This window comes from Melanotaenia boesemani, chromosome 12 (genome assembly GCF_017639745.1).
Source record: "Melanotaenia boesemani isolate fMelBoe1 chromosome 12, fMelBoe1.pri, whole genome shotgun sequence".
In the NCBI taxonomy this organism is placed as follows: Eukaryota; Metazoa; Chordata; class Actinopteri; order Atheriniformes; family Melanotaeniidae; genus Melanotaenia; species Melanotaenia boesemani.
Window position 1 is genome coordinate 19,092,399 of NC_055693.1, and position 26,252 is coordinate 19,118,650.

General features: G+C 40.2%; 1 protein-coding gene across 4 annotated transcripts in view; it reads right to left on the reverse strand.

Moving 5' to 3' along the window:
* Window positions 1–3: 3 nt before the first annotated feature.
* The window catches only part of tanc1b (tetratricopeptide repeat, ankyrin repeat and coiled-coil containing 1b), a 99,204-nt gene continuing 72,955 nt past the window's right edge, over window positions 4–26,252 (reverse strand). For all 4 annotated transcript variants that reach the window (XM_042001322.1, XM_042001324.1, XM_042001323.1 and 1 more), the window contains 18 exons: window positions 25,579–25,860; window positions 25,210–25,364; window positions 21,383–21,614; window positions 20,821–20,987; window positions 18,747–19,354; window positions 16,096–16,204; window positions 15,763–15,885; window positions 14,221–14,457; window positions 13,858–14,043; window positions 13,235–13,313; window positions 6,786–6,919; window positions 6,468–6,591; window positions 6,202–6,377; window positions 5,896–6,028; window positions 5,007–5,098; window positions 4,332–4,478; window positions 3,330–3,430; window positions 4–3,244 (listed from right to left, as the gene is read on the reverse strand). In XM_042001322.1, coding sequence (XP_041857256.1) covers window positions 1,660–3,244; window positions 3,330–3,430; window positions 4,332–4,478; window positions 5,007–5,098; window positions 5,896–6,028; window positions 6,202–6,377; window positions 6,468–6,591; window positions 6,786–6,919; window positions 13,235–13,313; window positions 13,858–14,043; window positions 14,221–14,457; window positions 15,763–15,885; window positions 16,096–16,204; window positions 18,747–19,354; window positions 20,821–20,987; window positions 21,383–21,614; window positions 25,210–25,364; window positions 25,579–25,860 — 4,670 coding nt within the window. In that variant the 3' untranslated portion in view covers window positions 4–1,659. The remainder of the gene's footprint in view (window positions 3,245–3,329; window positions 3,431–4,331; window positions 4,479–5,006; window positions 5,099–5,895; window positions 6,029–6,201; window positions 6,378–6,467; window positions 6,592–6,785; window positions 6,920–13,234; window positions 13,314–13,857; window positions 14,044–14,220; window positions 14,458–15,762; window positions 15,886–16,095; window positions 16,205–18,746; window positions 19,355–20,820; window positions 20,988–21,382; window positions 21,615–25,209; window positions 25,365–25,578; window positions 25,861–26,252) is intronic.

The following is a 26,252-nucleotide window of genomic DNA, read 5'->3' on the forward strand; positions in this document are numbered from 1 at the left end:
TTTTTTTTTTAGTGGGTCTTTATTTCTCTCTCCCATGGTGGCTATGGCAGTAATGTTCTATTACAGTATGTGATCACAGCTAATAAAGCTCACAATACTGAAAACATGGCAACAATTGGATTTAACGTACATCATCAAATTGAGCTGATGGGACTGTGCCCCAAAACAATTAGTTATTTTTCTTACTCTGTAATATAAACTGCATTTGTAGCATGCACTGGAATCTCAACATTGAGATTAATAAAATGCCTTAGTAGCTGTGCAAAAATAACTATATAAAATATATTGCTTTACAATTAACCAAGCCAATGGCGCTGTAAATAAATTAAACTTGACAGCAACAACAAGCAGATACAGAAAATTCAGTGTTAATGCTGATTTTATATAATGTACAAATATATTTAACAAATGTTTAACACCATTTTAACAACATTGTGCCTAAAACTCAAAATACACAAGTCTGAACTTGTCAATACACTTAACATAGACCTTCACTGAAAAGAAGGAATTGATATATTTATATAATGTACACATGAGGATCTATAACATCCTCATCCTCCTGTGTAAAAACACAGGAATGCCCATCTCTCATACTCTTCCTAGTACTCAGACTCCTTCACTTTTAGCATGTTATGTAGTGTTGTAAATTCAATGTTGTTATTTTAAAAGTTTTTGCTCATACTTGTAAATTTAGACTCAGTTGTTAACTGCATTTCAAGTATTCCAATCTATTCTTGCAGCATAGACTCAAATTTAAAAACTCTGTTGGTTGAAATGTTTCCAGATCAGACGTTTTAGTTAATTACTGGGAAAGAATGACAGTTTTATTAAGAAAAATCAAACCTACAACTAGGGCTGGGCAATATGACCTCAAATCAATATCAAGATTAATTGAACATGTTACTTAAATTAATTAGCAATTACTTTAGCATTGTTTTATTTATAGCCTTCTTAGCTGACTGAAAGTTTTTGTGGAAAATATTTTCGTGATAGAAAAGCAGATATTGAAATGAAAGGAAGCACACACAGTTTAATATTTTTAAATATATTAAAGAGATCATTTAAATTATTGACATGAGCAAGATTACGTGGATTATTGATTCCAAATGTTGGTTTAGATTAATTTTTCATTAATTGCCCAGCCCTACTTACAACACAAAAAGTGAAGGGGTCATAAAATAACTGTCTCTGTTCTGAGCACCGTAGACGTGATCAGGACATTTCTAACCTCATTTCCACTCAGAACTCTTCTCTCCTAATGTTATGCTGCAACTGTTTATGTTGTGTAAGCACTTTGTAAGCATGACCCAGCGGTGTTTGCCTGCCGTCTCTGTTCTTTTTGTTCAGGATTGTACAGCAAAAGTCCAAATTCTTCCTTCAGTGCAATGTCTCCAGCTTGGCTGAATGACAGCAGACATGTTGTCATGTAACAGAAGCTGACAGCCATAAGCGGCAGATTGTGACGAATAAAGTTTGGAGCTTTCGGCACGCCGCCTGCTTGATGTCTGTATTCACAAACGGTTCACAAACTATACTTCTTACAAGGCTTAAAAGTAGGCTTGGACTCTAGAGCTGGTTTTAAAAAAAAGTCCTCCTCAGGTTAGACCTTCTGCCAGTCAGTGTGTGCGTTGTGGACTGAAAGAGATAAAGGAAATATCTCTAAACATTCGACTCTATAAATGATCGCTTTGGTTTTATTGAAGCTACGTGAATGGCAGGATTATCTCGGACTAGGCCAGGCTGCTTGGGCTTACTGTCCACATAAGCATGAGGCATGACCAGTGCTGGCTTGGACTCTTTGTAACAGTTTGCCATTTGGCAGAACTTCTCTGCAAACTCCTTGGCATGCATGCCATTTTGTAAGCTACTCATTGCCATACCGCCCTGAGGTGGAGGCGGTTTGTGTTGCTCCTGGTACGTGCTCATTGTTTTGCTGTAGGACAGCTCGCAGTCGACAGGCTGCAGGCCCGATGAGACATTGTGGCACACCAAGCCATCAGAGGAGTGGTTCAGCCAGCTGCGACTGGCAGACTGAAGGCTTGGATGAGTCTGCAAGCTGTGGTGCTGCTGCTGCTGTTGCTGAAAGCGTGCCGTCTTGTCGGTTACACCCATGAAAGGTCTGGGTTTGTACTCTGCTGCAGAGCCAGCCTGCTGGTTGTGCTTAGTTTTGTCAGAGATCTTGGAGCGGACGTCGGGACCTAGCTTTCCGCTGTCCGACAGGCTGCTGCTGGAGGCCAGGCTGCTGGTGGAACTGGACACGCGCATGCTGCTGACGCTTCCTCCCTGAGATCCCGCTGTACCACATGTTGCCTCCTTTCCTGGGTCAGCGTGGTTCCCCTGGTGTCCAGGACCAGAGCACACCAATCCATCCAGAGAGGAAGCAGAGTGGGCGGACAGCCGGTCCTGCCCCAGACATTTGGAGGTGCTGCTGGAAGAGTAGGTAGCATGGGAGGAAATGAGGCTCTCACTCTCACAACTCTGACCTATGGAGGCGGATGCAGAAGCCAGCAACTTGCGGTTCCCATACACAGGCTCATCAACTGGGGGAGGCAGGGGGCTGATGTCGATACCCGGGCCTGGCTTCAGCTTGCTGGACATGTGTCGACTTGGTAAAGGGCTGGAAGGTGCGTACTGAGATTTGGACCCTGCAGAGCGACCCCCGACAGCACCGCCTGCAGCCTGCATAGAACTCATGTGCTGATTGGTCTTGACAATTTGAGCCTGCTTGGTGGGCTGCAGGATCCGGGCCTGTTGGGCCAACGCCTCCCGATGTTCTCGAGGATATCTGTGGGGAGGAAGCCTAGTGGGGTCAGGAGGTGAGCTGGGCCTCAGATTCTGATGTCCCTGGCAGTTGCTGGCAGCTGCCGAGTTAGCAGGTAAGACCCTATTGAAGGGGTAACTGTTCTGGGACCAGCAGGCTTCCCCTGTCCTGTCATGCTTCAAGCCAATTCCCTCTTCATCTTCTTCGTCTTCTTCCTCAAGAATGTCTCTTTGGCCTTCCACACTCCTTGCCAGGCTGTGCTCTGAGGGGCCCTCCTGGCCTTCATCTTGCTCCTGGTCAGACTCATGGCCCCCTGATGCCTGGACGGAAGCGGCTGCAGCCCCGGCAAGGCTTCCTTTGGTCTGAGTTCTCTGCATCTGTTTACACTCCTCCTCAACTCGAGCCAGCAAGCGGCGGATCTCTCGGTTATTGGGGCACAGCTTGGTTGCTTCATGTAGGTCAGCCAGGGCCGCTGTAAACTGTCTGCAGACGGAGAGAGGCGTTGTTACCAGATGCAGAACACAAGAACGGCTATTTAAAGTTGGTGTTAAGCTGCTGAATAGTTTACCTGCTGCTTCTTTTCGCTCTGGCGCGGGCGTAGTAGGCCTCATAGGATTTGGGTTTCAGCTCCAGTGCTTTTGTCGCAAACTCCTCAGCCATCCCAAAATCCTACAAAAAGGGAGGATCAGTAAATTAAAGTCAACCAGTTGACACATTCATCATGTTTTGGTGATGACAGATGTAAAACAAAATATTCAGGTACACATTAGTTTTATTCACGCTTAAAATATTTTTGGTTTTATGTAAGTTTTAGTGATTTGTTGCTTTGAGGCCTGAATAAGCACAGCTCTTATTTAAGACAACCTTGTTTCTGCTTTGCATCACAGACCTCATACTTTCCAACACAATGCCTTTCATCTGAAGAGATATATTCCCGACTTGAACCCCAGGTGAAGTTACTGTAGAAAGGCACAGGAGACAAACTTGTGCAGCCTGCTTCGCTCATGCTGTCTGCTGGCTTGCAGCATATAATTGAATAAACAGCTGCCACACCACAAAAGTCTTCCTGCTGGACAAAGGCCTATATAAACAAACTCTGCTAAAACAATTGCCCAGAAAATTTCAGCTGTACAAAGAAGACAAGGCTTCTCCCTGATGTTTTATTTTGAGGTCATTTTATGAAATTCAGTTTAGCTAAAAAAAATAAATAAAAAAATTCTTCACATTCTCCCTTCTTGAACTGTTTTTCACAGCAGTATTTGAGTGAAGCAGCTTAATAGAAGCTTTCTCCACTTCTCCCTTCTATGTTACAGCATTAACAAATTTCCCTTAAGGTCAAATCAATTCACACACCAACCGAACTCATCTTTTAGGGATAACTACTTTTAGGGATAATAACTGGGATACTTTGAAAAAAAAAGTCTTTTTTTAACCAAATTTTTAAACCTATTATGTTAGCAGAAATCTGGAGAGTGATTGTCTAATATAAAGTCACTGAAGAATCGTGCTAAAAACGAAACACTGACTTGGGAGCAAAGAAAGCAGGGAAGGGGTCTCTTGAGTAACTTACATTGGTTTTTCTGCGACAGCGGGAGAGATTGAGGTACAGAGATACTCTTAGGTCTTTAAATGCCTTCAGGTCATCGCCGAAGCCTTCTCGTGGAAACTTCCTCAGGGCATATTGGTACCTCTGGGCCGCCTCCTTCATCTTCCCTTTCTGAAGGACACAGAGGGCAAACATGTGATGAGGAAGACGATAGAACCAGAAGGAAAAGTGGAAACTGTTGGTGAGAGAAGCAGGGCAACATTTTCACCAGACACTCCCCACGGTATCTGTTTTCTGGCTCAGGCACTCCTCTCCCATCAATCACACATACAACACACAGGAATGCTCAAATACAACACGCACACACAAACATGTTACATCTGACAGGTTTGTCCTTTCTGCTGCAAAACTCAATCTGTTAAATGTCACACACTGATCAAGCTATCTGTGGTAAATGATGTGAAACATGCACTGCTATTTATTTTCTTTATATAACCAAGCAAGAAAAATATGATAATTACTACATGGTGTTTAGCTAAATTATATTCTTTCTGTTCCTTCTGATAAAAACATGACATTACCTGAAAGCTCCATTAATGTTACATATGCCTGTTTCAGCAGCTGGAAATTAGATATAGGCTATACAACATTTCATTAACACACCAAAGTGCAGTTTAACATTGACAGCCACGTATTTACCTTGTAAAGTAAGTTTCCCTCCTCCATCAGCTTCTGAAGAAGAATGATGAGGATATCAGGCTTGGAAGTAGCCATAGCCCAAGCAGCGTTCCCTGTAGACATACAAGATATTTTATGCTGTTGTTTTTAATGTCACTAGAGGGTCACTGTATTCTCATGATACTTGTACAAGGTAAAGTTACCTAAAGATTGTACCTGATCGATCATAAGGAGACGTTCTGTAGCCTTAGTTTATTGAGAGCAGTTTAGAAAGAGTTAGTGGGGAGAAAGTGAAGAGAAGAGAGGTCATGCAACAGCAAAAGCCATCATTTGTATTGAGAGGAAAATGAGTTATTAACTGCAGTGTGACAATATATAATTATGTCACTCAGCTTGAACTGGTCACATAAGTGCAGCAGTGAATGTGTGTGGACTGCAGAGAAAATTCACATGTTCCCTCCATTATTATTTTTTTTTAAAGAGCAGAGCGCACTGCAGATAGGCTGCAGACCCAGATAGCTTTATGAATGTCATTTGGGTGATAAGTCACATTCTTGAAATTAGTCAAGCAGCACCAGAGGCAGAAATGGACCTGACATACTGCTAAAACACACACAGACACACACACACACACTGAAGAAAGAGTGAGACCGAAGCAGGAATGGAAACAGATTTCCCACAACATTCCAAAAAAATTGTCTGAGATTATTCTTAGTACCATGAGATACTTAGCAAGACAAACAAGACAGGCTCAGACAAAACAGTTTTTCCTTTTATAAAATCTTGGAAAAGCTCGGCAGGCCACAGACTACTTATACAGCACATGTCAGTAACACATTTAGAAAAAAAAAGGATCAGATTTAACATTTAAACATTATAAAGTTAATTTTTGAAAGTAAAGTGTTCTTACCCAGCTTTGCACCTTTCTTCAGCAAAGTCACAACCACCGACGTGTTCCTACAACCTATGGCCCGGTCCAGAGGCCTCATCCCACTATGGTCCACATGCTCTATTACTGCCCCTCTTTCCACCAAATACTGGACCTACAGAAAAGCACAGACATTTAACAACACACAAACACTGTGTCCACAGTCAAGAGCTGCACTAACACACAGCATCATGCATTCAATAATCTCACTGGGACATTAACCGAGGTTAAGTGAAGGTCGCGGTTTGTTTGTGGTGTGTGGTAATGAAAAAAAACATTTTTGCTTACAATCTCTGCATCTCCATAAAAGGCAGCAAGGTCCAGCGGAGTTCGTCCGTTTTTGTCTGTGTGGTCGATGACCGCACCTTTCTCCACCAAAAACTGCACCACATTCTTATGTCCTTTTAAACATGCCCAGCTGAGGGGCATCAATCCCTCCTTGTCCATTGAAGTTAAAGATGCACCTTTAAAACAAGTATAACCACAGGATGTTTACCTACGCAAGTAGTTTAATAAATTTACAGTCATGGTCCATGAAACTAATTGGTGCTCACCTTTTGATAGCAGAAACTCAACTGTACTCAGGTGACCCTCACAGGCAGCCACCATGAGTAGGGTTCTGCCCTGCTTGTCACTGATGTTAATATCAGCACCATGTTGCAACAGCAGCTCAGCGATCTGCCAAACGGATATTAAACAGATTGTTATTTAAACATGGACAATGACTGAGTCCAGACAACAGTGCAGTTATAACAGAAGTGAAATACCACAGTGTGTCTGAACACGACTCAAGTGTAGCCACCATGGTTCGGTTGCTAAGGATACAGACAGATGATTTGTATGGATCAAATGAGCTGCTCAGTGAATCGTACCTGCCAGTGTCCCTGTCTGACAGCACAGAACAGAGGAGACACCCCCCGCCGGTTGACCTGCTGCACCACTGCCCCCTGCTCCAGCAGGAAGTTGCATACCTCCATCTTCCCCCGACCAGATGCAGCTGTCAGAGCTGAAAAAAAGAGAAGCATGTATATTTGTGAGAACTTGCGTAGCTCTGACGCCATGCATTTTTTTACAGAAGTGCAAGAAATATGACTGAAGAGATGAAATGAGAAGCTAGCTAATGTCCAGTGAGACCTCGTAGTTCCCTTACTGAGAAATTAGGTAGCTTGCAGTTAGCGCATGTAGTTTGCGTCCTCTCAATTAACCAGGTTTCAGCTGCTAACAGCTAGCCCCTTCTTGCTCAGTCTGGGGAGCGACTGCTGGCTTCTGTTAACCTCCACTAACTTCCTTGTACGTTCTGCTAGCTTTTTATTTAATCGGCTCCAAGCAGCACATGTAAATGAGCAGTAAAGCCCCATCCAACATAAAGTCAGCATTGGTTCGCCTTATCTGTGGTTGAACATAACCGCTGTTTGATCTCAGCTTTCTGAGACTGTAAATGTGGCTATTAATCAACACTGCTGCAACAATTTGAAATAAAACATAATATGGTGTTTTTAAAAACTAAAAAAAAAAAAAAAAATCTAATTTTTTTTATTAGCAAAGGGTGACTTTATGAGTATTCTACTTGTACAAAAAACTGTTTTATAGCTGGTAATCATGTTTTATAACTACTGAAAAGATAAGGCTTGGATATAAATAGTGACTTCCATTATTTGCAAACAAAAGACAAGCAGAGAAATACAAGCAAATGATCTGTGCTAATCGAGTTTAAAAACAGATATGTTTATGCTTATTAAATTCCTCCCTCAGGGTTCCCAGGCCTCACGCAGAGAGATGAGAATTCTGCCATTTCATGCATCAGCAGATGAACATTAACCAACAAAGTCAAACATCACTCCTGTTTCTGTTTGTATCTTTTTCAGACCAAGACTAACAGGCATTAACTGTAATTACTTTTAGGGAAACACCCCAAACACAGCATTACTTTGAATAAAAGAGAATGCTTACAGTCAGTCAGCAGATGGACTGGTCTTTAATGAGCGCTGGTTCTCCAAACAAGAAATCCACCATAAGAATCTGAGCAGCTCTGCTCTCACATTCACCTCAGAGACTTAAGGTGCCGTTGAGCCTCTGCATCTAACTGACATCATCCATCTGGATGAACAGTCATCAGAGCCAAAAAAAACCCCACCCTCCATCTGCTCATAATATGGATATCCTCACACAGTTCACGCAAGAAAACAATGACTCCAAGCAGCTAAAGTTAGGCTATACTCCAGGGAGCAACACGAGCAGCATTCGGGACGCTGATCGTTTACAAAGAACATACTACACAACAGTTGTATGACTGAAAGATAGATAGCTGTGTGTTCTAAAGTCTCAGCTATTCTCAAACATTCAGGCCTAATTGATTGCATCTAATGCAAGACTTAAATGACATAATGGCTCAAAGATTCACGACATTTTTGTTTCGTTGACAATTTGTTGTAAAAATGCTTATTGGCAATAAAACTTATATAGGAAAGACTGTTTATTTGCTTTTTAAATGCTACCATATTTGTAAGGGAATTGCATTTGTGGGATGAGCAGCAGAGTTGAGTATGTGGGTTGCACCCATGAAAAACATGCCAAATTCTGTCTGCCAACACACTGATTGATGCACCAATAGGTAACAGCTTTCACCCTCATGGGAAAAACAAGGCTTGTTATTACTGGAGGCAATCTCAGTGCAGAGTTAGAGAGAAGAGACTCTGCAGCTGGTGGCAACCTCGTGTCAGGGACCGAACTCCAAGATGACAACGCTCACCCTCACAGAACGGGGTTTATCAGAGACTACCTCCAGGATGGAATTACCTGCCTGCAGAGCTAACCTTAACCCCACTGTACATTTGTGAGATCAGTTTGGGTGTGTTGTTTGTGCCAGTGTGACCACCACATTGACTGGCTTGCAACAAATGCTGGTTGTAGAGTGGGATACCATCCCACAGCAGTGTGTGAGCAGCATGAGAAGGAGGTGTCTGGCTGTTATGGCTGTGTACTGTATGCTTCTTCCACATACTAATGAGGCTCCTGAATAAATGGAAAAAAAAACAACTAAATTGACAATATGTCTAGTTTCTTCAGACTTCAATTCATCCAGTCCAATAAAACTAACAACAAACACGAGTCGATAGCAGAATGAGCTGTTTGACATTGACTGAGAAGATTTTGCAAGTTTATCATGGCAAACCACATCCTCAACTCTGCTGCTCGTCCCACAAACGCATTTTCCTTACGAATGTGGCACAATTTAAAAGGGAAATAAACAGGCTCGCTAATGGTATAAGAAGTATTGTTATAATAAGGATATACTTTTTGTTTTAAGTTTATAAACCTAAAGAGATCAATAAATCCAGTAGCTATGTAAAAGCTAGAGCTGTGCTGGTATTTTCCGTTGTAAACACCTCTGCATTTGCTTTTCAGCCTTTGTAATGAACCTGTACCTCTCGTGTAGGCATCTTATGCCTGCAGTCTTCAGTTGTGTGTAATGGGGCACCAAGAAAGCCTCATCAGCATGAGCAGGACATGCAGAAAACCAAGGACTACCATCATCCAGCATCTTAGATTTAAATACATATTCAAAAACTGAAAATACTATAAATCTTGATTCTTGATAAATACTGCAAAAAAAAAAAAAAAAAAATACTGCCATGGCAACAGGTGCTAACAATTACATACATAGAAGTACAAGATGTAAGTGCAAGAATAGGTCATTGTATTGTAAATTATTTATTAAAGCTAGCACTCATGCTGCACATGAATTTGTTGGTTTTTGCCAGAAGTTTGTTCTGCTGCACCAAGAATGAGTCTGTGTAGTTAGATTATCTTCTTTTGCATAAAAGGGAAGCGCTTTGCATCCTAAAAAGGGATTTTAAAAGAGCTTGCACAGATGTACAGTCTAATCTGCCTGTATTTAAACACAGAACACAGCGGGTCTATTTGCATAAATGTGAGATATGCTATTTAATTATGAATATGCAAGAGAGTCTTACAGATTGTGATCAGAGAACTGTTTCAGAGTTTTGACAGGGATATTTCAGAAGCAGTCTGTGGTGAGAGTCTCAGCATCAGATCATCAGGACTGGATTATTAAACTGCAGCTGAATACCAGAATAGGGACTTGAGGTGAAGTTGAAATTTAATACATCTTAGTCCTAATATTTTTTGGTGTTTGTATCTATTCAGCATGAGTCCTTTTTACCATCTTACACTAAACTCCTCTTCAGTACACGTATTCATATCTAAAAAAAAAAAAAAATAAATAATATATATATATATTTTTTTTTTTTTTTTTTTTAACAAAAAATCCTGCTTTTCAGCATGGTCAGCAGAATCTGATTTTATGGTCATAAATGTCTTCAATAATCCATTTCCTCTGACAACACACAAAGCAGGACCTCTTCCAGTAATGCGCAAAAATATACATGCATGTGTTCAAGCAAAAGGTTCAAAACTGTTTCAGATCAGTGGTGCCACAGGGCAACACCATCCTGCTACCTGTAACCTGCTCATAAATTACTGAAGGAGGAACGCCAAGAGGTTTCACTTTGTAAATAGAGCCAAACAGTAAACAAACAGCTACAGAAAGATTAAATGTCTGAGTGTGATCAATATCTGGGCACCACACTGCAATTTGATTTCCAAGGCCAAATGCATATAGGGTATCTGACTTTCTACAAAAGGTCCAACATTGGTCTCAAAAGGATTGTCAGAAACAATATAATGCATCATACAAAGAGGCAACTGTGGACAAAAATTAAAATAATAATAACATATAAACATATGATCAGTGAATCCAACTCTGTCATTAAATGTAATTAGGAATGAAATGCAAAAGTAAATATAAAGGTTTGGATGCTCAACTTCTTCTTAATCACCTACAATCTCCTCAGTTCTGCTGCAGGCTAATTCTTCTACACACAGTCTCATACAGTGCTGGCCCTATAATTAGCATGTTTGCTGTTTGCTTTGGGCTGGCAGAGGAGGGTCACAGAATACTGGTGGGAAGAAAATGTGGCAGACTCAGCCATGACAGCAGAAGACATGTGTAGCGTGTCCCTTTGAGGCTGCTGCTACACCTTTAAACATCAGCAGGGAGTTGTTCTACATTTAAAGATGCACAAAACTCATGGATGTATTCAGAAGGTTTCATTGTGTGTGGAGTAGCTGAGAATCTAAGCAGAAAAAGCACGGAAGAGAGGTTCACAATAAAAAGCTCTGCTCATGGGTCTTTACTCAGAACTGCAGTCCTATTGAGTTGTGCAACATATCAGCTTTATCATCATTTATGCTCCTTTTACTTCTCTCTGAGACTACATGTTTTATAAAACTGTCCCAATGCACAAGCTTAAGCTTTCTGTCACTGTTGTAGGTATTTCTGCATATAGCTGGGAGGAGCACCAATGCTCACGTCTAAATGCATAATTTGCATGTAGGTAACAGTTTTCTTACATGTCATTGTCATATTGTATTACATTCAAAGCAATTGTGTAAAACAATGTTGCTTTTCTATGTACAGACTACAGAACTGGACAGATTCTTACTCATGTTAGTAGCCGCACTTAAATCATGAGTGTAATTCTTATAAGCTTGAATATAATTTTTCAGTTCAGCTGAAGACCGCGTACAGTTCTCTTTGTTTGAGAAGAAGCTGAAGCAAGTTTCAATGTGCTGTAGTGATCAGAGATTTCCCACAACAGGCTCATACACTGCAATAAAATTAACATACTGCACCAATTAATGAGTAGCACAGTCCAGCCATCACTGTTGATTATTTTCTGACACAAGCTGTGTGATTCTTCTGCAAATCACATAATATGCTAAAGTAATACCTACTGCCAACTGTATGAGTGTGTCTGCTTCAGACATGGTGAGTTCAAAGAGATAAAGTGATGGGGGAAGATTTCCAGATCTGACCAAGTAAGATTTCAATTGCAAATTGTTACAAAAAAGTAGAGTAGAGCTGCTTTTTCAGACATGACAGCCACCTGTTAAACTGCCAGAGAGCAGCACATGTGAAAATGGAGCAACAACCTAATATCTAAAATAGGGAACTTTTACAGAAATTGAGGTCAGTCATGTGCTTTGATTTTGTCTTTATGAATGGGGAAATGGGTGTTTGTTAAGGAAAAGCTGCCAGTGAGCAGATTAGGCTCGCATTTAGTTACTATGGTGACTTATAAACAACAACTTAAGCTATCTTTCTGAAGGGGAAGATAAAATTTTCCTAATTTCTGGTTTAACAAACTCAAGTGTTTTTACTAACCTCTGGTGTTACTAAAGTTACTAAATTTTGACAGAGAAATATTTGGTCCAGGAGAGTAAAAAGACCAGAAGTTAACCACTAGCACCAGTTAACCACAGTGATTAACCTCTCCTCTTCCTCGCTGACCTACATTCCTGAAGCACCAAACTGTTACTGCTAAAATCCTGCTGGCTTACAACTGAGACAGTCACAAAGCAACTCTAATTACAATTGTACTGTTTTTTTTTTATTATTATTATTCATGTAAGCATGATTATGCACAAAAACCCCAACCTCAAGTTTGTCTCAAATGAGACAGAAAATTATTTGAACTGTTACATCCCTGGAATGTTTATACTGTCAGAAAAGCTGACACTGAACATGAGAGTCAAAACATTTCTTTGCTGATCTTTTAAGAAATACTGAAACTCTGACACCGCTTAAATCTGAAAATTATTTGATGTATTAGAAGTAATTTTAGGATCTACATTGGGAAATGGAAAAGACCTGCTGTTGGTTCACCTGATTTAGTGTTGAAGACTGCAGAAAAAACCCTACTGTGAACCAACATTACAACCACGTCTTGCCTTTGTTGTTTTTAATCTTCCAACATTACTTTTATGTGATGTTATATCACCTGTCGTAGACTTATCAGTCACTTTTTGCTGTTTTTATTTTATGTTGATGCCTGCCACTAAATGGTGAAAATAGATGTTTAAGTCATAATCTATTACAGATAAAGGCAATATATGTTGTACATATAACCAGAAAGTTAACATAAAGCTCCAAAGGAAAACAGGAGCTGAAATCCAATAGCTCACAGGAAAAACCGTGCTGTCTGTAGGCGGAAACCCACAAAACAATAGAAAGTGTTGTGTTTACCAGAGTAGAACACAGCAGACTTAAGAGCATGCATTAAATGTGCACATGTTCAGGCTGATTGACCTCTGCATCAAAGAGAGGGCGTTACTGTGCAGAGCAGAGACGAGACCTTCTGCCACAGCCCTCATTTACGGCGGTCAGGTCCAGAATGCAAAAACAGCAGGTGATGATACAAAAGAGTCATGTGATGTAAAAAGATTGATGACAACATACCTGTCTCTCCCCACAGAGTGTCATGACTATCAATTTGCACAGCATGCTCATTTTTTAATGCCAGCAAGCCCCTCACAACCTGCCAAAACAGAAAGTTAGATTAATGGCATACTATCCAATCATAAGATATCAAATAAACCTTTTAAGTTGATACCATGTGCTAAATGTCAACACTGAAGCAGATAATGAAAACAACAAAAATCCAAGCAAATGATCATAAATAAATGAAAGCAGAATAAATGATATCTAGTCTCTGAACTGCTGCATGAGGTTATAAAAGTCAAGTCCAGTCTGATTAATAGTAGAACACGGTCTTGTTCTACATGCAGGTTAACAGCTTACTTTGGCCCAGTTCTGTTATTCTAAGCCAAGCCATGGGATCCCGTTCCAGCTAATGAGGAAGCCAAAATAAACCCTGAGTCCACATCACACCTGGACAGCTAAAAGCATTGCACTAGATCCCCACGTCCTGCTATCACCATGCAAAGCTGTACAGCAATTCAGACCTTAAGTCATCATCCCTGAGAAACCCTCATAAAAGTTTCTTTCTCCTCAAAGTCATTAATGCATGGATTTTGATTAACATGCTGGGTAAAAATGATATGCATGTGTGCCGTTCAGACCTGTGTGTGTCCCATGCTTGAGGCTGCAATCAAAGCCTGCTGCAGAGCTTTATCCTTCAGAGAGCAGTCCTGCTGCTTCCCCTCTGCACTCCATTCTAGCTCCAGCAGGTACTGGATTATCTCGGTGTGTCCACGTAATGCAGCATGAACCAGAGCACACTGCCCACTCTTATCTATGTGATCCACCTGGCAGAAATACAAGATTCTTAGAATTACTGCGCAGAAAGAAAAAACAAAACCCTAATGTCTGAGATAAAGCATATGAATGTAACACAGAAATATGTATCAAGAGTATGACGCTATAACCCGAGATTCAACATCTCTAATTACAAATAGCAACAGTTATACAAGCAAAGTCCTCACCTTGACCCCCCTCTTACAGAGCAGCATGACTAGTCCCAAGTGTCCTGCGGCGGCTGAGAAGCAAAGGGGGCTCATGCCGTTTTCAGACACAACATCTATGCTGGCACCAAACTCAAGAAGCAGTGAGGCGATCTCCTGGTGACCAAGGTGGCACTGGACACAAAGAACTGGTGCGTTGTTCAGGACTTCTGTGCGATAGTTCACGTTTGCTCCTCCCAGCATCAGGAGACGGCTCACCTAACAGCATAAATGTAGAAACAGACTGTTTTCTAAGAAGAAGATATAAAAAAAAAACTAACGGGGACATGCTACAACAAAAATTTCACAATGGAAATTTAGTTGCATTCAATGGTCTGCATTCAATATTCCTAAAGTGACTCGAGGATTTGTGGATACTATTGTATCAGCAGTGACTAATTCTAACTCTCAAAGCAAAGGTCACACACCAAATAATTCCACAAAAAGCAATTATCAAGTTTGCTATATTATTCCATGACGAGGAAATCAATAATAAACACCTTGTCAAACAGAACAGCCCAGCCAAATGAGAGCTCAGCGACAGGAGATGAAATTCTGTGTTTGGATCCTCTAGAATCAATTAACAGTGGCTCTCTGTGTCCTGTAGGACAGCACAAGGTCATGCTACTAATGTCTCTGAGGGATTTTACAAGTATACTCAATAACTCGTAAGCAGACAACAAGTGATGGAGCTTTGCTGAAACAATAATGTTAATAGCAAAGAACAGCTGAGGATAATTGTGTTTCAAAGCTAAATTAATCATTTTGACGTAGCAGCCTTTCCTGGAAAGTCCAGTCATTATCTGCTCTGAAAACACTGTACAGGGTAGTTTTTAGCTGTTTAATGAGCTTTCCTACAAACATTAGCTTAATTACGTAATGGGTAAGTAAGAAAATTGGTATTTACTGATGCTTCTCTGTAGCTCCAAAGTGACAAATATCTCAATTAATAAACCTTAAGATAATTATATTTGCATGTAGAGTAAAATGTTTATTTTTGTTCAACTTTCTGTTCTACTGAATCATGGGCTGGACTTAGTTTTTTACACATTATTTTTGAATCTTAACGCAGTCAAATAAAGAACAACAGTGAAATATGTCATGTATTGTTGTACATCTGACGTTGCATTTAGCTTTCATTTTATCTGTCATTACATCCTGATATGTAAAATCTAAGATTTGAAAGAAAGTCTGTTTTATTTTTCATCTGTGAATTAAATCAAGTGGTGACAGACTTTATATAAAGAGTGAAAGAAAGAGATCTACATCCAAAGTTCAGTTTCTACTGCTCATCCCTTCTGTTTTGTATTTATATTGCTCTTTCCCCTTCACCTCATCCTATGCTATTATAAACCAATTGATTAATTGCTGACACCTCTCTCAAAAAAAGAATAAAATAAATCCACCAGTATTCTTTTTACAGTGATTTCATCTGAAAAATTCCACCTTCCTATTAGAAAACGAAGACCAGCATATATGTCTTTTGCATGCAGAAGCTGGAAAAGACATGGAGAACATCTTTACCTTGACATTAGGTGTGTAGAGGTTCCTCAGAGAAGCCAAGGCTGCAGAAAGGCCATCGGCCCCAAAGCTAATCCACAGAGCCTGGAGCACACTGGATGACACACCTGTTTTCTTACTCAGGCCCTGCAAGCAAATCAACACATACATGAACAGAACATAAACACGCATACGTAGCATCAATGAACCTAAGCTGTGGAAGTTGCATTTCTCTCAGCACACTATGGCTTATGCTCTGATAAACCATTGTCACAAGACAAGATAAAAAAAACGACTAGGAATTTTCTGAAAGGGACAGATTTCAAATGCAGATGAAAGCAGGTTCAGTAGCTGTACCTTAAAGATGTGTGCCTTGAGGATGTGGTGTCCCAGCTCTATCGTTTGCTGGCGATTCAATTTCCCCTCTTGGCGGGATAACATGAAAGCCATGAAAGCATGGCCAGTCCTGAGTTAGAAAAACAACAAACAGAACATTTCAGCCCTCAATACTGACAAAAGAACTGCCTCATACAACATGAAAGCACTTATTATTCTAGTGATGAAAACCGACTTGGCACTGTCATGGAGAAACTTTTTTTTAATTCTGGGCTGGTGTGAATATCTGGGCAGTGACCCTAAGAAAGATAGGAAAGTGTAGGAAAAAAAAAAAAAAAAACCTGAGTTTTTGTATCCCTCTTCACTCAGTCACTGTGGCACCAATTAATGCAGAACTTCATTAAAAGGACATGCTTGATTGCAGATCACTTTGATCTGGTTACAATTCTCTCTATTTGTGCCTGGGCACCGAGCAGCACAGTGCACCAAGCTTTTGTCTGCTTTGTTTTTTTAATGATGGAGTAGGAAGGCTGTAAATGACCAGCATACGAAGCTCAGCCCTGTGGAGGTAGAGGTGCTCAAGAGAGAGGGGGGAAATAAGAAAGCAGTAAAATGTGACATCATTCAGCTTATTAAGTGCGAATGACTGTTGGGGACCCAGAATTATAATTAGGTTGAGTTATTGAAGCAGATATGTCTGTTCTAGCAGAGCTAAAAGAGCACAGCATGATTCCAGGGTAAGAGGAATATTTAAGTAATATTTATATGACAACATGCACTATGAAAAATGTTTGGACTACATTAAGTCTGTCTCTTGATGTCTGTTTCACAAGCTAGTTCCTACTGCATGTATTACAAACTTATTGTTACAAGTATACGCTAACAACGTTATTTTTTACTAGCAGGCCACAATAAAGTTCTAACCTGTTGGGTTGGTGCACTAGACTACAGACTGATATCTAGAAGATGCAGTTACATTTGAGGCTTTTTTGCCTATTTTTCTATCTTAAATAGGAAAAGATGGATTGACAAGCTGACTTTGTGTACATTTCCTGATGCTCTTAAGAGTTTTCACTCAGCAAAAGCAACAACTTTAATGCTAACAAAGGGAATATTTTTATATAATTATATAATTTATATAATTTATAATTGTATGTTACTTTCATCCTCTCCTCAACTAGTCACAGCTAAGACGAACAAGCGCTTTTATAAATGTTGTTAATGCTCAAAAGTTAAAATAAACAATGAGAATTTGCTTTTTAATATGACGACTGCAGTTCTTTCAGCTGTTGGTAGGTTGTGATATATAAAGACTACACCTGAAATGTGCCCGTTTTTACTGTACTGAAAGAGCAATCCAATGCTTACTTGGGTTTTTTTTTCACTTTTTTACGTTAAATTGATTGCTTTAGTTGTAATAATAATTTCAATGTTACATAAATCAAGACCTTAAAAAACTTTTTCTAATTTGTGCCCCCCTTTTCCTGGTCAGTGCCCCTGCCTGGCCCCCATCTAAACTCGTCTAGACTACATATCTGTAGTATAAGTTCCTCTACTTTATGAGAGTAGAGCTCCTCCAATTTGTATCTCAGAACCTGTTTATAATTTCTCTTACTACATAAATGGCCCATAAATGATCAGATCTGTGTCTCCAACATCTGAAAAGCACCAGTGTTTTAGAGAAGATGGCTCCTTGTTTCTGTGACAATGACATGGATCTGAGTGACATGAGACTGATAAATGTTGCCTACTTTAGCTAGCAAGTCCAAAAACAATACTTTGAGGTAAATGTGTGCCAGTGTGAACCATGAACGCTAGTTTCCTCCTTCTCAGCTAAATGATAAACCAACGCAACAAAAGAGACGGTGCTAGCGATAGAAAAGACGATCAGCCGATCACCGACAGCTGTCATGATTAACAGCAGGAGAGGGAGGGGGAGAGGAGGAGGTCCACAAGTAACTTACTACTTACACTTACTTTGATAATAATAGGATAATAATAATAACAGGAGCAAATTCATTTAATCTATAGCAGGACATGTATAGTGTGTCTTATAGTGCTGCAACATGTTTTATACTAGATTCAAAATAAAAAGTTGCATTAGAGTACATAAGCGCCTGCATTATTAATAACAGGCTGTCAGGATTATGGTACCTAGAGCATCTCAAACACAGTTTCTTCTCTGAGTCAGAAGTGAGTCATGCTGCGTTATTGATTAGTGCACTCTCTTTATCCTTTATACACAACTCTTCCTTGCATGCTAAACAGCAGCTATGATTCACACACCATGAATAACTAATTAGGAATCATTCAGAGAAATAAAAACTTTATGCACACACACAAGAATATAAAATAAAAATAACTAGACTGCACAGAGGTGTGTGCTGCTATCACTGTTGTTTTGATAAAAAAAAGGCTGAATTTCCATCATTACTTCCAAAATGACAGAATATCTGATTTAAAGTGAGCCTCCTACTTTTCCAACATTACTTTTACAGCAGCTGTGTTATCAACATGTCGTAATTGCATTCTGCCAGTGACTGAAGTCTATTTGTGATGCTCTGCAAGAAGGCTAAATGCTTTACAAGCTTGTCATGCATTTAATAGAAGCCCACATTCCAAGAGAAGAGCTGCAGAATGGATTACATGTGCTTAACAACCAGAGGACTGACCTGGGGTCGCACAGGAAGTCTGTACTCTCTCCATCTGCTCTCCACACCAGCCACTCTCTGAAGGACGGGTGGCAAAACATGCGCGTCTTGTCTCGTCGTTTGATGAGGAAGCATGAGAGTAACTCCATGCGCTGCTGAAAGTCCTCCCAATGCAGCTCCCCTTGGATGAAGCCGGCGTTGATGGCCTGAAACAGCTGCTCATCAGTCATGGGGTGTAGCGAGGCCAGCGCCACATTAAGGATGGGCAGAGAGCGCTCAAAGGCGGAATTGGTCATGAACTTCATGTTGCACTGTAACTGGTAAAGTTCTGCTAAGGAAATGGGCACGACTTTGTAGCTGGCGCTCTTGATCACGAGGTGGCCTCTTTCGAACAGATCCAGGGTGAGTTTAAGATACAGGTAGGAGCCCTGGCTGCGAGAGATCAGGTGGCTACTGAGCTTGCTCACTGTGACAGGATCGGCTTTGCCATTCAGGCTAATATTGTTCATGATATCCTTGCTGCCATTGATGCGGTACTGAATATATGCATTGAGGTCACTGGTTATCTCACTGTTGTCGGTACAGTCATCCAGGGAGATCTTAGCAAAAGGAAGAAGACTTGTAATCTCCTGGAAAGGACAAGACAAAGACAAATTGCCCAAATTAATTTCAGAATGTATACTGCCCTCCTCCTTGACTTTGAGGTAATTTCTATGTAGTCTCTGCATGCATTTGTAAGTGCAAAAGTTGTCTCACAATCTGAGCCGCCATTTTAAAAACATCTACTTGTGTGTATTTATTGTCTGAGGAATTTTTGTTTAGCAGTGGGGAAGCAAGCTCACTGCGCTATCAGGCCAAAGCAGACACTTGTTACCGCTGGAAATGCAGCTATGAAGATGACAGAACTAGGAAAGTGAGAATCATGAGGCAGGGGATAGATTGCATGGCTAGCAGGCAAGCAGAGCTCTTGGCCACAGCTAACATTTCAATCCATGTCCTGGGGGCTGGAGGAAACAATGCCTCTTAATCCTTCAATCCTCTGCCTGTGATGCCAGAGAAACATTGCCTCAGTGAGACTACACTCCCTTCCTCATTATGACAAGCTACAGCAAACAGACGAGTACACACTAAAATGCGCACAGGTTCAATGAAATGTGTTGATCTTAATCCAGAAGTTGTGTGAAGTGTAAGCAAAGTTTTTAGATAGATGCAGAATATTAGCCCAGCACACTACAACAATCCCATAAAACTTTTGTTACTTCTGTGGTTGATGTGGCAGCATTTTTTAAAAGCTTTTATTTGCTATACAGATGCTTACTTTCTTCATATTCATGCTCAAGTTAGTCTGGTATTGTGACAGTAACACTTAATTTATTCATTGAAGATCCTGTCTGTACAAAAACCCAGTGTAGATGGTAACGAACTAACAAAAATAAACTGATATTTAACAGATAGATGGTGAATACAACATATCAATGTTACGCCATACAGTGGGTGATCCCCACCTTTAACAGAATCTTGAACAGACTGCAGGATGAAAATGTAAATGGGTCAAATTTGCAGTGCATACAGATGGACAACAGTCCACGCTTGGCTTCTTCCTGAGCACTAATAACCCCACTTCTGGATGTCAGTCAGCTATCACATTATCATCCAAGACTCAATCTGTTGTTACCTGGTTCCTCAGACATGTCAAAGCCTCAGCTATGACTAGGGTGAGTTCAGCAAAGCCCCAGAAGATCTTTGTAACTGTTCAACAGAGGGTCATCAGGCTAGTGAGCTCAGTCACTGACTGCTCTTATCTGTCACTCAGCCTTGAGCACTGGGTCGCCGTCTGTCAATTCTTTCATGAATCTTCCTGGATTCTCTTGACTCTCAGAACAGTAATTCTCAAATTTGTCAAAATCTACAGGGCCTGATGTCAGTGAATAAGCATCTCAAGATGTGACAGCAGATCTAACTTTAGCTTCGCTATATTCTACAACTGTGTTAGGAGAATTTTATAAGCTCACACTGCAGTTATAGTTGTTTAATCATAATGTTTAATTTGTTTAAAAGACATTAAATATAATGTATTTAAAGTTCTGTCACTTACCAATAAATTGACCCGGACAGTGACCACTAGTTTGAGCCAGGGGGGAAACTTTGTAATGATCTTGGCGATGAAGGAAGCAATGGTGTCTCCGTAGTCCGGCTTATGGAACTCTGCTTCATTCAGTCCATCCACCAAGATTATATGGTCCTCTTCTGAAATTCTCCTCTCTGCAAACACATACACAAAACCCAAAAAGTCCATAAACAGATGACCAGCCCATACCGGCATAATCTCAACATAAACACCCTGAGGAGAAAGTGCAGAGAGGAGCTCACTGCTGTAGCTCTTAATGCTTAAACCTGCAGCAGTACTTCCACAACTGCTGGGAGGTACTTGGAAAAAATAAGAAAAAAGAAAGCATGCAGGATTTAAAATGACCTGGGAAGCTTTTCAACCATGCATAACGGGGTTCTTTCCACCTACAGGGGTTTCTGATGAGCTACAATACCTGACATCATACTTTTGGATAAATGTCACGTGTTTTCTGGGCTTTTTGAAACTGACATACAACCACAGAAGTGAATTTAACAAAATACTGGAATATGACACAACTGTGATTTACCTTTACGAAGGTTGACTAAAGGTTCCAGGACCCCCCTCCGGAAAGCAGCCATGGGGTCTTGGACACAGGAGCGCAGACTGAGCATGCTCTGGAGATGTGGCTCTTTCAGTAGCAGTTCTCTATATGCAGTGAGTTGATGTGATCGGCACAGCAGGGCTGCGATACTGTGCACAAATTCTGGTACCAAGCAAGTGTATGTGTTGTCAGCCTGGCAGTAGTGATAGGCAACCACCTGGAACAAAACAGGCAAGCTGAATAAAAGAGGTAAATGCAGACATTTTAAGACCAACAAAGAATTAAAATCATGTTAAATTAAGGATGTGAAATGGTTTTTCTTTACTGGTTATACATTTTAATCCCTTGAACCCTAGGGTTTTTGGAGGTGTAGTTCACCTGAACAGACCTACCCAAATTAAATCAACAATAACTGTAATTTTCAGGTCAATATACATAAGGTCTCAATGGATAGGTAAGACCCTATGGAATATAAATCCAATGTCAGAAACATTGTGAATGTTCATATGCCTGTGCAAATTGTGATAAACCATAAGTAAAAATAAAAAAAATTCCTAATTGTTTTTTTTTACACAGATGAAACATCATGATAGAAATCATTCTGTGCATACAGATACCACTGCATGCATTCAGCAACTCCTTGACTACAACTGTACAAAGTTTCATGAGAATAGAACAAAGCTCATAGCTTTTATGCAGGTTTTAGTGTGGATAGTACCAGGCGGACTCTCCATTTGGTCACTTGGATACCCAAACTGTGCCAAATTGTGCTGTGTCTGTATTTCCTCCAGAGCTTCTAACACGATGTATTTGGTTTTTTCGTAATTTCTTGGACATGTTTATGGCTTTTATCCTTCGTTCTAAATGGATAAAAATTTATAATGAAGCAAAGAAATGAACGCTGTTCGATATTCGCGCTTTCCAGTGCGCCCACGTGTGTAACTGCAGCAAAATGGCAATGATGCTCCTTTGTTGACGCGCAAGCATTTATACCTGACAGATAAAGTCTCGTTTAAGTGTAAGATATCGTTGGAAAGCTCGTAAGATGTAGAATTTCACCAAACTTTATTTACACTGCCAAAACCCACAACAAGACAACAAAGTGGCTGTGAATGGGAGCATATGACAAGTTAGCGCATGACGCAGTTTCACGATTATGTATTACTACGCTGCGAGTTTTGGTCGAAGAACAGTGTGGATAGACTGAAAATGACCACAAAAAGGTAAGGAAATAAAAAATATTGCTGTTTGTGAGAATAGTTTTGGGATTTGGTGCTGTATTTGGTGATAAACATGCTATCTGATAAGGCTTGCTGTGACATGCGAAGGTTAGCTTTGTGTTTGTTTTGAGACTGACGTGAGGTGCTTGGCGAATATCTTTTTATGCTTGGTATCATGTGAAAGTGCAGCTTTTCTAGTTTCATTTGTTACCCAATATGTTGGGGTGGAGTGAACGGATTACGCGTTGTGTTGCATTATGTTTCAGGTGTTACTGGTTATGGTGGCGCTGTTGTTTGTGGCATACGTATTTTAAAGTTGTTATTAAACAAATACTTTGTTGACTAAATGCACTTGGAGAGTTGATTTAGTGGCATTAGGTATTCTTTGAGACACATTATAAATAAAATATCCTTACATCACTAAAGTAATTTTTCTACACACATGAACTTGTGTTTACACCTTTTGGACCCACCGGTGGGTCCGTCGGGCTTAAGGGGTTAAAAAAGCTGGAAACATTTTGTTCATGAAATACAAATGTGTTTTTATACTTGTAGCCATCAAACCACATCTAATCTCCTCAACTGAGGTGAGACCAAGATTTTATCCACCCTTTTTCTACACAGAAACGATGACAGAAAGACCAGGTAATGGTCGACCATCTCAGATAAACTCAATAAAAACGAGCCAATGGATCCCGAGTGGACTAAAAAAACATTCTTTGGCTTTGTTCCGAGCAGATCTGATTTAATAGGAAAAAGGGGGAAAAAGCCCTCAGGATATATGACTCTGCACTAATTACAGTCCAACCTGAAGGAGCTGACACACTACAGGAGCAGCAGGAGCAGGTGATCAGTTCTTCGCTGACTCCACCTCTCCTGATGCTGTTTAATGTTCCATCAACAATGATGGCCTGCTTCATTAAAAGTTAGTGGCTAAATCCTGGAAGTATTTTTGTTTGCAAACTATAAAAATGTTTTGGATTTCACATTCACGAAGCCATACTACCAGAGATCTGATGAGAATTTACAAAAGCATTTAAACATTTAGCAAATGCTTGAATCCAAAGAATCACATTTATTCCTTTTGTGCGTGCATCAATTATTAAAGAACCTAAACTATTAAAAGGCTTGAGTGTGCAGCTTTCTTCTATTTTTTCTGTCAACAACCCTGAAGGCCTGGAACTGTGACAAGAAATCAGTGAAATGGGAGCAAAATCCTCCATCTCTGATTGGTCTACTGTGATTTTGCTCTAAAGTACAAATGAAAACATCCAAAATAAATTAATAGTAATGTGTATTTGTAGTTAAAACAGCTGAAGAAAACTTCCTGACTCAACTGTCTGTGCCGGCAGCTCTAAACAGCACTTCAATGCTGACACTCCAGTAAGGCGTTCTGAAGAGGATCAACACACTTTGGTGAACTTTATTTGCTGGATCAACCCTGTATCTTAGACTTAGGATGAACTGCAAAAGAACTAAGACTAAGATCTATTTTAGCTACTTTGGTCAAAATGCACCTATGGTGCATTTTAGAGACTGAAACCTAAATTAAGAGAGGCACAACAAGTATCTACAATAACTGTATTCTCCACAAGGAATAGAACTGGGATGTTAATGTTTACCTCACAAGAAGCAAACATCTGGGAGAAAGCTGAGAATGTGAATGACACTCTAGGGTTATTCTACGTGTCACTCAAATGGAGGGGTGGGTGTCCTCAGAAAGCTTTTGCAACAAAGCAATAGAAGCTGTGAAATGAAAGCCAGTGAAGACTTTACCCTACTTTAACCCGTCACCTTTCTGCTACAATACCTTGCAGACCATTCCATCAATAGGATGATGATGATGCAACACTGTAGTCCACCTGCAGCAGGTCATCCAGTGGCACAACTACAAATTTCTGTAAAGACACCATGTCTAAAAGTGTGTTCTGTAATAGGAAGACTATGAATGTAATAGCTTTAGAGTCCTGTTATCAGAATAGTTTTAAATCAATGATTAAAAATAAATAAAAATGGCAGAATTTGATAGAAACTGCTTAGTGTTGCATCAGTGTTCACACATCACAGGAACAGAGCCCCTGAGAGAGCGACTATTGGAAACACTTTACACAGTAATTAGCTCAAGAGATATTGCCTGGCTTTCACAGACATTTAGATGAACCTCAGTGCAACAAATTTGTTATGTGGTGCATGAACTGTCCCAATGGTCAAAAAAAGAGACTCCGCAATGCCAATGTATGATACTCTGGAGGCATCCATAACTAACAAAGTCTGTTCCACTCCAAACTTGTTAGAGCTTGTACTAAGTAACATTAATGAATGCAAAGCAGGATAAATGACAATGTCAGAAAGTAAGGCAAAAGTCTATCTATCAATCTATCTATCTATCTATCTATCTATCTATCTATCTATCTATCTATCTATCTATCTATCTATCTATCTATCTATCTGTCTTACAAGTTCATTTCCAAGGTCTAAAGCTTTATTTCTTTATCTATTTATTTTCAAACAAAATCTATTTTCCTTAATTTAGGTTTCTCAGAATCACATTTTTCTTATGCGTTAAGTGACACAGTTGCATTAAATGTAGACCTTTGAAGCCAGGCGCTTGACAGCCTCCTCCCTACGCCGCTGCATCTCAGGGGTTCCCGGGCAACTGTTGGTCCTCAGTGTGTTGGTGGCACTGGATGGTGGAGTGGGCTGTGGGGGCTGGCTGAGAGGAAGTTCTGTGGTTTGTCCTGCACCACCTAGAAGACACATACCCACTCTTAAAATAAATAAGGTTCTTCACAAAAAAGAATTTCTTTAAATAAATGTTATTTGACAGTTTAGCTGGTTGCCTGCTGTAAAGACACATGGACATATTTTGTGAAATAAGCTTAATATAACATCATGGAAACCATAGATCGGCAACTACAGTCTGCAAGCTCACATCCAAAGAAAAACACTCCAGTTAATTACTTTTAGGGGAGGCACTGGGGCTGTTGGAGGCGATCTGGCGCATGCGTCCTCCGTGGCAGCTCAGTGCTACAAGCCGGGAGATAATGGCCGTCTTTCCATAACCCACGCTGCCCACCACTACAGCACCGTGGTTCCCTGCGGACTCGCTGGCCTTCAGGACATCTTCCAGCTGCTGAAAGAGCCAATCTCGGCCAACAAACACAGAGTCTGTGGTGATGCTGGGTACCTCGAACAACAAGGGCTTGAGCATGATGTCCACAGGTTTGTAGGGAGCAAAGCGTGCTAAAGAAAAAGGAAAAATAATAACCATATTAAAATAATATTTGCTGGGTTTTTTGTAATAAAAGTGGCAGAATTTGAGAAGCTGAATTTTTTGCTTTCTCTTGCAATGAATTTAACTTCTGTCAGGATTACATTATTGCTTCCATTTAGTCAACCTTCTTGTTAACAAAGTACCTTAACTCTGATGCCATCTTCTTGCTCAGCCTTCATTTATCCCTCAGTAGATTCATATTTCATCTCTGCTAACATTCTCTTGAAGCTGCATATAATTTTTTTAAATGCTTTAAGTGTTTAAATTGCTTTGTCCTTTACAAGTGATCCACTTACAGAAAAAAAACTTTAAAGTGGAAGAATGCTGAATTAAGTAGAATTACTGTGAATGTTGGGGTTAA